The 12276-nt window shown below is 38.4% G+C and overlaps 1 protein-coding gene across 2 annotated transcripts in view; it reads right to left on the bottom strand.

The window, feature by feature from the left end:
* TNKS (tankyrase) overlaps positions 1-7954 on the bottom strand; it is a 214256-nt gene extending 206302 nt beyond the window's left edge. Inside the window, exon 1 of one of the 2 annotated variants that reach the window (XM_058525140.1) lies at positions 7264-7954. In XM_058525140.1, coding sequence (XP_058381123.1) covers positions 7264-7936 — 673 coding nt within the window. In that variant the 5' untranslated portion in view covers positions 7937-7954. The remainder of the gene's footprint in view (positions 1-7263) is intronic. The other variant, XM_058525141.1, reaches the window with a different exon arrangement.
* Between the last annotated feature and the right edge of the window lie 4322 nt (positions 7955-12276).

Here is a 12276-nt window from a genome sequence, read left to right as displayed (position 1 = left end):
ATAGAGTTTACCTCAACAGCTCTTACAGACAATATAACAATAATAAAACAGTACTATAAACAACATTATGCAAACAAATTTGACAACACAGATAAAATGAACAAATTCCTTGAAAGATGTAACTGACCAAAACTGACAGATAATAAAAGAGAAAAATCTCTTAGCCTTATATCTATTAAAAAAATTAAATTCATTAACAAAAATCTTCCCACAAAGAAAACTACAGGTCTAGTTGGTTTCATTGAGGTATTCTATCATGTATTTAAAGAAAATTGATGCTAATTCTCCAAAAACTCATTCAGAAAATAGAGAAATTAACACTTCCAAACACACTTTATGGGGGCAGCATAATTCTAATGCCAAAACCTGACAAAAAAATAACAAAAAAAGAAAATTACAGACCAATATTTCTCATAAACTTAGATGCAAAAATCTTTTACAGAATATTAGCAAATAAAATCTTGCAATATATGACCAAGTAGGGTTTATCCCAAGAATGCAAGGTTGATTTAACATTTTGAAAATCAGTGTAATACAATATATTAAATGAATAAAGGAGAAAGCCCACATGATCATCTCAATATATGCAGAAAAGCCATTTGATAAAATTCAACACCCTTTCATAATAAAACCACTCAACAAACTAGGATTAAAAGAACTTCCTCGGGGCGGTGTAGCAGTTAAGTGCACGCACTCGGCTCCTGGTGGCCTGGGGTTCGGGGTTCGGATCCGGGGCGTGCACCAACACACCGCTTGTCCGGCAATGCTGTGGCGGCATCCCATATAAAGTGGAGGAAGATGGGCACGGATGTTAGCTCAGGGCCAGTCTTCCTCAGCAAAAAGAGGAGGATTGGCATGGATGTTAGCTCAGGGCTGATCTTCCTCTCACACACTCACTCACACACACACACACACACAATAAATAAATAAATAAATAAATAAATAAATAAATAAATAAATATTAAAAGAGAACTTCCTCAATCTGATAAAAGACAGCTAACATCTTTCTTAATGGTGAAATACTGAACATTTTCCCCCTAAGAGCTGGAACAAGGCAAAGACGTCTACCTTGCCACTTTTGTTCAACATTGTCATGAAAAAGAAATAACAAGATATAATTGTCTCTATTTGCAGACAATATGATTCTTGAATGAAAATCCTAAAGAATTTACAGAAGAGCTACTAGAAATAATAATTGAGTTCTCAGTCACAGGATACAAGGTTAATATACAAATTGATCACATCAACAGCAAAGAATAAAAATTTTCAATACCCATTACAATAGCATCAATATACATTAAAAAAAATTTTAGGAATAATAAACGTCATGAAAGACTCCTACACTAAAAATTACAAAAATTGCTGAGAAAAAATAAAGAAGACCTAAATAACATTCATGGATTGGAAGACTCAATATTGTTAAGACGTCAATTTTCCCCAAAGTGACCTACAGATTCAGCATAATCACAATCACAATCTCAGCATGCTGTTGTAGAAACTGACAATCTGATTCTAAAATTTCAATGAAAATGCAACACACCTAGTAGATACAAAGCAATCCGGAAACATACGAGCCAAGCGGAGTAGTCCACTATCAACTTCAAGACTAACTACAAAGCTAAGGTAACCAGGCCAACGCAATACTGGCATAAAAACAGACAAACAGATCAATGAGACAGAACGAAAAGTCTGGATATAGACCCTCACTTATACAAACATCTGATTTGTGACAACATCGAAGAACAATCCAATAGAGAAAGGAAGGTCTTTCCACAAATGGTACTAGAAAAACTGGATAGTCATATGAAAAAAAATAAACTTCAACCCAAGCTCACAGATAACACAAAAGTGAACATAATATTGATAACAAACCTAAATGTAAAAGCTAAAACTATAAAGCTTTCAGTAAGAAACATATATCTTTGTGACTTGGGAATAGGTAAAACTTCTTATCCAGGTCATAGGTCACAGAAAGCAATAACCATAAAATAAATACATAAATAAAATAAATTTAAATTTAAAACTTCTGTTTGAAGGACCCTATTAAGTAAATGAATCAGCACAACATTTATCCAACAAAGGATTAGCTGGCAGAATATAGAGTACTCCTAAAATTCAATAAACATAAGTCCAATAAATGGAAACTTTGCCCAATTAAAAAAAAAGGGGGCAAAACTTCATAAAAGATACATAAATGGCAAACACATGAAAAAGTCTTGAACATTAGACTTCAGAGAAATGCAAAATAAAACCACAATGAACTACCACACATTCCCACCAGAATGGTTAAAATTAAAACATCTGAGAATATCAAAAGCTGGCCAAGATATGGAACTGGAACTCTCAATCGTTGTTGATGGGAATGTAAAATGGCATATCCACTTTGGGAAAAGGTCTGGCAGTTTCTCATAAAAGTGAACATTTACCTACCCTATGGCCCAGCAATTCTAATACTAGAGATTGGACCAAGAGAAAAAAAATCTATGTTTTCAAAAAGAATTTTACAAGAATGTTCATAATAGCTGTATTCATAATAGCCAAAAACTGCAAACAGCCTAAGGGTCTGACAACAGGAGAAGAGATAAACTAACTGTAGCATATTCATATAATAAAATACTATTCAGCAGTAAAAAAACTACTGATACATGCCACATCATCAAAAACATGCTGAGCAAAAGAAGTCTTACGGAAAAAGAGTAAACACTGTATGAGTCCATGTATATGAACTTCTAAAACAGGCAACTCAATCTATGGGGCGGGGGTGGGCAGTGGGGGTTAGAACAGTGTTTGTCTCTGGGGGAGGGGAGGACGGGAATGGGGGGGGCATGAGGGAACTTTCTGAGGTTATGATGACTTTCTATAAGGGTTTGAGTTACACAAGTGCTTGCATTTGTCAAATCTCAGTGAATGTACACATAAGATTTGTCCAGATTTTACATTAAAAGACAATCTTTATACAAATACTGAACTCTAGATAATGATATGCATATTAGTGTATTTAGGGAAAGCTGCACAGATGGCTGCAAGTTACATTGACATGCATCAGAAAAAAGACAGATTGATGGATAAAGGAAAATATAAGCAGATAGATATTAACAGAAATCATGAAGTATTTTAATTTAGGTAAGCATTCGTCTATTGCTGAAGAGTTTGCTTGTTACCAATTATTAGAGATACTTTTACATAACACTTTACAAATAGCTAATTTGTTCTTTAAATCATTTGCCTCCAAAGAGTGATATTAAGGCAAAAAGAAAGAGACACTTTTGCATATCTTTCTAACTAAAAGTCCTATGTGAACTTTTTTTTAAAGTGGTACCTTAAGCAAAGCATAAAGTTTTAAGAAAACACTAAGTAAAAGACAATCCAGTTTGTAGCCAACAATTTTAACTCTGGGAAGATCTTTATGAAACTAGTTCCTTTTCTCTTATTACCAAATTAGATCCTTCTTAAACCCTGGGGCAGGACGTGTTTGCTTAAAAGCATTTTCAAGGACCTTGCCAGACAATGCAAAGTACAAAAAGATTCCCACTCCAGGCCTGAAGCATTCTAACTCATTTTCTTACCCACTGATGGGCAACAGCTTAGAGGACACAGTGTTTTTCACTAGGAATTACATTTGCACAGTGATAAGGAAAAAAAAAACACAAGCACGGTCAAGTTGAAAAATCAGAAGAGACAGGAATGAGTCACACAACCTCCATATGGTTAAATGTGTGCTGTGTTGCACCATCAAATCAAAAGAAAGCATAAAACTGCCATATATATTTTGCTGGTTTTGGTACTGACGTACCTCATATTATATATCCTAATCCAAGTTATACGTTAATTAACTACCAGGAAGCCTATTTCAAAATTTCTTCAATTTAAAGTAAATACTATGAAATTTCAGAATTCAATGCTTTGTTAAAAGTCTTTTTTTAAAAAGACCTCATCTGAAGTTTTCTTTAAAAAGAGACCATCAGAATAGACTGATTCTTTAACAAAAATATGTCACTACTAGGCACTGAACTGAGATAATATCACGCTAAACTGATACTATTTATAAAGCTTTGTCCTTTGAACAAAAGAAAACCAGGGTCAATGATCTTATCTGTAGAAGAGAAAGTCTTATTTAAACTTTAGACAACAATGAAAGACTGAATCATTTTGATATGGCCGTCTTAAGAAGGCTTTAGAAATACTATTTTGAGAACCTGTATCAACAATGGAAACTGAAGATTATGTTTCTAATTGCAGGGAGGATGATTCCATTATTAATATTGTCTCTAAGCCATACTAAATAAATAATTACCACAGTCCAAAATGGGATAGAAAGGATTCTTAATTCTGCCGCTAGAAAGAATTATAGTTACTCTTATGGTAATATTTAAAAAAGTCATAAGGATTTAAATATTACTTCATACCACTTCTGAGATTTTAAAAATGGTTTCATTTCATTCTATAGAACTGTAAACTCATTTTTAAATGGAAATAAAGGTATTAATTAACATTCTTCCCTCTAGTCTTTGTTTGGCTAGCTTGGATTCATCTTTTAAAATCTTGCTTAAAAAATCTCTTGATCTAGAAAGACTTCCTTCAATGTTCTGATACCAGGACACGAGTCCCTATTTTGCTCCAACAGACAGTATAATGTACTTTTCCTATCACTCTTGGATTAGTGAGTTTTTGTTATGTTGTTGTTCTTGTTTCACCTTCCCCACCAGACTGTGACCGCCATAAGGGTAAGGACTATCTGCCACTGCATAATTGTGTCAGTATTTAACACCCGACCTATGATAAGTAATCAAATATCTGTGGAACAAATGAACCACAATTTTTAAACTTTTCCATCCAAGGGATTGTACCAATTTCTTATCTTTAAAACAGCTATTTCATGACAATTCAATGACTAGCATCTCAACCAACTAACAGTCAACAACTGACAATTACTTTTAATTACTCAGCCCTACTCATGTGGAGAAGACTAGATTTAACAAAGCTTTAATGCTATGTACACAAACATGCAAGTATAGTAAATTGACTACAGGGTGTTATGTTTTTAGACCATGGAGAGTTTTACTGTTGTCTGTTTTCCACAATTGAACTAAAAAGAATTTTTTCTCTAAAAAAGCCAGTTCAAGGTTAGGTTCTCATAACTACAACATAATTACAAGACTGTTTCACTGTGTGTCTTCTAGCTTATCTGGGTACACATAAAACTCTAAAGCAGAATAAAAACTATTGTGGCGTGACTTGGGAGACAAGCACGATTTTATGTGTGACTAATCCTAAATAAGTACATTATTACTCAACTAAATATAACTAACTATCATCTGTTAGTGATCACTTATAATGCAGTATAGTGAGGAATGACGAGATTTGTGAAACAATGTGTTAAAACAGTCAAATTTGGAATAAAGTATGCAAAAGTAAACAACTTCGGTTGATTTGTAATATCAGACTTAGGCTTTTCATTTGGCCTAAAGAAAAACATGCTATTTCACCTAAAATAAGCAATACCCTTGAGCAAATATCTACTTAGATGTAAGCCTGTTTATGATTCAATTCACCACTTTCCTAATAGTAGTGTCTAGATATCAAGTACAGATCCAGTGATCTAATAATGATTTCCTGTAAGTGTTTCTCATATTGCTGATGACCCATTAATGGATCACAAACAGCATTTGTAAAAAGCACAATGGACTAGGATATAAAATATCGCAATACAACACATGTAGTAAGGGAAAGCATGGTTTCCTAAAACTTTTGATTAAGTTTGTGTGAGTGTGTGACAATGTAAAATATATTTCCAAGTTTGGGCTGCAATAAAAAATGTGTGAACGCTCCTCTTGGAGTATATGGCCCCAATTACGTCTTCCCCCAAAACACTGCGAAAGTAGAAACCCTCCATCACAATTACTCACAAAAATGAAAAGTGACCTTAACCCAGGTATAGATTAGAACAGTTTAAGCTTGATTTCACAAGCTCTAAAATCAAACTGAGTTCAAATTCAGGTTCCACTACTTGCTCTGTGAACCTGAAGATATGTATGTGCTTCACTTTGGCATCTGTAAAATGAGAATAATAATATCTTCCAAGTTGTGGTAAAAATAAATAATACAGATAATAAATTATTAATATATGTTTTACTATTAACAGAACAAATTGAAGAAGTGATATATATATTAGAAACATAGCAAGAAAATTTACAGAAGGTATCTTTGGCGTGTTATCTTTGATTCGTGCGGGTTGGGGGGCTTTTTCATTTTGTATATTTCTGTCCTATACAAACTTTATAATGTATATATAACATACATTTCTAATGTATATAACATTATTACTTTTATTTTTTAAAATATCAATAGTAGATATCTGGGCAGTGAGATTATGGTCCTCTGTTTTTGTTTTATATTTCTCTGTATTTTTATAAAAATATATTAGATGTTTTTAAAAGAAACTGGTCAACTACTTATTCAAAAAAGAAAAAGACAAAAGTGTGTGGTCCAGGGTTTAGGAATTAGCATTTTTTCTGAAGAACTTATGTGCCAGACGCTTCTCACTAAATCATCACTCAACCTTAGTATATCATTGTTGCCCATGAGAAAACCGAGGCAACTGAGATTGCCTGTTAGACAACAAATAGCAGCGCCCAGAACTTCCAAACCTGTATTTCTTTTGCCATCACATAATGCATCCAAATATTCTTCTCCAGTTGTTTCATATAAGCATATTTTGATCTACCCAATTAGAGTGAAAAATCCCTGAGAAAGGGGAAAAGTTTCACAACTTCATTTATGTCTTCTATTGGCTTACTAAGACTACGATATACGATAGATCCTTAAACACTTGCTGAGTTACATTAAACTTCTTTTGGTCTCGACTGTCCTCATGGGACATATTTTTCTTGCAAAAATGAAATAAACTAGCAAACAAACTACGAAACTACTCTAAGACTGCTCAAACCTAACTTTATTCCTACACACGCGGAACTGAAAAAGTTTAAGTATACCAATACCCAGAGATTACCACTAAAGGAGTTTGGGAATGAGAACAAGTAACGCTGTACAAACACTAAAAAGAATGGATTCACACATGCCCCCACCACGCCCCCATCACCCAGGCACTATCTAAAGAAAGGAACCTCTAATTTTCCGGTGAGGTGTTGAAGAGCCATAACCACGCCCCCATTTTGTTCCATCATAATAACTTATTTTCTTTCCCTACCCCGACCCCCGTCCCCAACACCAAAACCCTTAATAAACAATTCAAAAGTCTCTGACCTGCAGCGAAGTGCAGGGGAGAAGACTTCCGGCCGGCCATGTCCTTAGCATTCACGTTTGCCGCGTCCACCAGCCTCTTTACCCGGGACACGTCCCCATTGCGACAGGCCTCCAACAGTTCCCGTAGGGCCCCGCTCACTGCTGGGACCCCTGACCCAGGTCCCGCTGTCCCAGGCCCCAAGGTTGCTGTGGTGCTAACTCCGGCCGCCTCAGGGCTCTCTGCCAAGCTGGATCCAGGGGAGGATGGAGAGGAAGAGGAGGAAGAAGTCGGGGAAGAAGAGGACGACGGTGAATTGTTACTACCACCGCCGGCTGAGTTGGGAGCGACCCCGACGGCAGATGAAGCAGAAACCGCCGGGACCACGGGAGCGGCGGCGACGGCACAGATTGTGCTGGTGGTACTGCAACAGCTGGTACTGTCAACCGGGTCCGGGGATCGGGGCCTGTCGGGCGGATCCCGACTGCCATCCCCCTCCGGCAGCGCTAGGCCGTGCCGCGGGGAGGCGAAGGGGGCCAGGCCACCCGCCGTGGGGGAGGCTGGGGTGGTCCCCGGGGCCAGGCCGGGGCTGAGGGGCGGGGGAGGTGGCGGCGGCGGCGCCGAAGCCCCTGGGGCGGGCTGGAGCTGTTGTTGATGATGGTGGTGATGATGCTGAGAGCGACGCGACGCCGCCATCTTCGGACTCCCCCAGCACTGTCACTGCGGCAACGGCCCCACCGCCCGCCCTCACTTCCGACGGCGGGACCAATCAGCACCCAGCGCACAGGAAATGATGCTAGGCGGAGTGGGCGGGGTCAAAGAGAAGGAGGGAAGCCTTGGGAGCTCACAGAACGGCCAGAGAAGGGGGCGTGGCTTTGTGACTTAGGGGCGGGCTCTGTGACGCCTTGGCGGGCCGGCTGGGGAAATTTGAAACCTGGAACTAGCCTCTGCCTAAATGGGAAATTTTCCTGCATTTCTCGCTTTCAGCTTGCTTACCTTGCCCTGCTCTGTTCTGTTGCCAAGTCTCCTTCAGTCTTCCTTATCTTGCTCCAGAGCCAGCTACTGAGATGTAACTGAGGGCAGGAAGAGATATCCTTTATCATCTATCAAGTGTCCTCGTCTGAAAAATGGAATAGTACCTACCTCATAGAATTGTTAGCGGAATTAAATAATCTAATGTATACAAAGCGCTCTAACCCTATATTTAGCCCATTGGTTTTTTTAAATGCAGTCTCCCTCCCCCCCCCCCCCCGCCCCCGGTTATTTCCTTGGTCTCTATGTCCCCAGTCTGTAAATTTTTTGACTCTATGTACTTTGTTAATACTCCATTTTAAAATAGTGGTTCAGATTGCCAGGATTGGAATTCAAGCTCTGCCATATACTAGCTGTGTAAATTGGAACAAGCTATTTAACCACTCTGTGTATCAAGTTCCCCTCTGCAAAATCGAATTAATAGTTCAATAATTAACTATTAAAATTATGTTTTATTCTATTCTATTATCTCTGTACTTTTATTTCTCCCCTTAAGCTTGACTCAAATAAGTGGAATGTTCCTTTCTTTTGAATTATTTTTAGCTGAACCTCTCTTCTCCTCCATTCCTCTCACCCCTCTTCTGTCCCCTCCCAAACTACAATAAAAACCTGACTACTATTCATCACTTACCTTTAGATGCCATTCTTCAACGACTACTTTTTCTCTCTTCCCTCTGCCTATATCTACTTTTTTTGTCTGCCATCAAAAGAGATGTATCAGTGCATGGTATGATCTCAGTGAGGTCTCCATTTCCTGCCTGCTGTTAAATAAAGTAAACTAGGCAATGTGGCAGTTTAGACAAACAGCACTATTCCAATAGAGTGGACAGAGACAGAGATTCTGTCTTAAGAAAAATACAAGATTTAGATGGGCCAAGTAAAAAGTTAGCATTGTAGAATATTGAACCAGGTGATAAATTGTGGTTTCACATGTTCATTATTAAATATAATTAGTGTGATGTTAATATTCCCCTCTAAATAAATCAGTTTATTTAGGACTACCCTCTAAATACAAGGTCAGGAACATAGTTAATATTATGAGTGACATTTATTGTCACCTAATGTGGGGTTACAGATTATAACTCTAACATTATCCACCTGTTTTATAAATTTGTGTCATTGTTAATTCAGAAATTAACAGATCTGTGGCTGGATAGGAAAACTCCATCAGTGCAACTAAAATCTGTCTACAACACACATTCTCCTGGTTCTGAATCTTAAATTAATGCACAGCACAGGATAGCATTGAGGAGTGGGGGTAAATCAACAAGATACATTAGATGTCCATAACTCACCTTGTGCGGTCTTGACTACAGCCTTCTCCCTTAATGGGGAGGCATAAGGAATGATCTCACCCGGTCCCCTGATGGCCAGTTACTCATAAATCACAAGAAGAAGTAGTAATATTCACCCTAATTCAAAATGCATCTATTGTGTTTGTTTATCAGTACAAAATAAATTTGTACCGAAAATTTCTGCTGGATAGAGGTAAAAAGGCTGAATTGCCTTAAACTACTCTACTGGTACAGTATGTCTGAAAATGCGTTCGATCAATTAGAAATTGCTTTTTTCCCCTCCAGTGGAAAGTAGTAAAAGTACTTAACATTAAGTATTTATGAGGTTTAGGTTTACATGGATTAAAAATGTTGAACTCTAAACATGAAAGGGCAGATACCATTACCTAATCTTTCACAGCTAGACACAATTCCATGAAGGATGCACTATACCCTTGTGAAAAGAGCAAAGCTTGGAGTCAAACAACATGGGCTTGAATACATCTCTGATAATTACTAGTTGGCTAATCTTGGTGGATAAGCTTCAGCTCTGTTATTCTAAAATTCTGCTTTTATTGTAGCATTGTTGTGAGGATTAAAAGACCTAGGTGGGGCCAGCCCGTGGCATAGCAGTTAAGTGCGCGCGCTCTGCTGCTGGCACCCCAGTTCGGATCCTGGGCGCGCACAGAGGCGCCGCTTGTCAGGCCATGCTGTGACAGCGTCCCATATAAAGTGGAGGAAGATAGGCATAGGTGTTAGCCCAGGGGCAGTCTTCCCCAGCAAAAAGAGGAGGATTGGCATGGTTGTTAGCTCAGGGACGATCTTCCTCACAAAAATATAAATAAATAAAGTATATTGTTTAAAAAAAAAACAAAGACCTAGGTGTTTTGTAAGCACTCCTTGAGTGTTAGTTTCATTCTCTTATGTGGCATACATAAAATGTTAATGGGAACTGATAGCCACTATTGATAGCTATCTCCTCATAAATTCCTTTATGACAAAGATAGTGACTGGGAATAAATATTCACCATTTTACGTGTAACAGGAATCTTAAGCAAAGAAAGATCAGGTTTAATTGTTGCCTCATCTGAAAATTCAAGGTTCTATACTGGCCCTGACTATCCCCAAGAATTGTTGCTGAGGATCATAGTTGTGTAGCCTCTTATCACTTCCAAAAATGTTTTCAAAAAAACCCATGTCCATGTGGTAAAAAACGTGAGGACACAGCACCCTCTTAAGCCGTATTGTTGACACAAAAGAAAGAGCCACCAACTCAAAGAGCGCTCACCATCTGGACTGTGTTGTGTTTGTTTTTTCCCCCGTGGCAATCATATGGACACACTTTGTAAGTTACGCAATCACAAACTTGTGTGGTCTCCATATTTCAATTAGACTTGGTGTGGTTATTCTATCCGTATACTTCTCTTTGATCTGCCCCAGATCCAAGTTCACTGGTAGTATCTTGGGTCTACTAAATCCACTTATTCCTCGATGCTCTGTGCAATGCCTCTGCAAATTCAAAAGCACAAGGCTAGAGCTATAGTTTGGCTGAGGCAGTGCCGTCTCTTCACCTTGACCTTAGAGGATAAGTTACTCTTATGTCAGAAATGCCCTTGGTGCCAAGGGCCCGATTTCGCTATGAAGGTATTACTAAGCTAAGAGAAATTTTAGCTGAAGTTCCATCCAGAAACTCAGGAGACTCTTCTGTTAGAAACCATAGCTGGGCAACAATTCCAACAGCTGCAATCATGCTAACCGCGTTGCATCGGAAAAAGTTTTATTAAAAGAAAAAGCAAAACAACTTACTACAAGGCAGGAAAATTACAGTAATTTAAAACTCTCCTATATATTAGTTTATTAGCATTCCCCCATTGAAATTTTCAGTTGCTTTAAAATATCTCTTACGTAGCAGAGTCCTCTGGATGCTGTTCCCGAGATATCCATAGTCTGCCCTCTGATAACTTGGATATTTTTCTGGTAAGGTCTGTACGCTTGGGAGTAGTCAGTTCAACATGAAATGTTAGCTCCAGGAAGAGAGGCAATATAAGGAATGTGGGTTCTGCATTTAGACTGCTTGGATATGAATCCTAGCTTTGTCACTAACTTGCTGTGTGTGATTCAAGGATGCCCCATCCTACATTGTAACAGGGATAAATAAAAACCTATTTGCTGAACTTAAAAAAATGGTAAACAAGCTTTCCCACCAAAAACATTCCTTTTCTTAAGTATTTTTTCCAAAATTAATTGAAATCATACATATATACTCCATTAAGGATGAGCATATAGCTTCCTCACTCACAAGAGATAAACACCTGCTACTCCCCCAAAGTCATAAACAAGTTAGAAAAGTTCCGAAAGTTCTGGAATGTATTGACAAGGAAGGGTGTAACTAGCCAACAGTGCATCTGTAATGATGTAATGGCTTATGTAACTGTGGGTGTAGCCAATCAGATTAGGGCTGATGTAACTGCAAACCAATAGATTGTGAGGCAGGCCCAGGGTGCTCAGCCTCCCCCATCAGAACATAGGGCCAGCCCGCCGAGCCGCGATGAACGTTGACCCCTGCGACTGTCTGAGGGGTTGCGGACTACCACATACTGACCATGAGGCAACTCCTACTCTTGGTGCAGATTGAAGCTAAGACCTGTGCGAGCAGAGACCACCAGACCTACTGGCCGGGAATAAGTGGCAGCCGAGGCAGTCAGAGACACTAATGGATTCCCAAACGTG

Source organism: Diceros bicornis, chromosome 29 (genome assembly GCF_020826845.1).
Source record: "Diceros bicornis minor isolate mBicDic1 chromosome 29, mDicBic1.mat.cur, whole genome shotgun sequence".
Taxonomy (NCBI): Eukaryota; Metazoa; Chordata; class Mammalia; order Perissodactyla; family Rhinocerotidae; genus Diceros; species Diceros bicornis.
The sequence above is the reverse complement of the archived record's forward strand: the minus strand, read 5'-3'. Positions and strand labels throughout refer to the sequence as shown.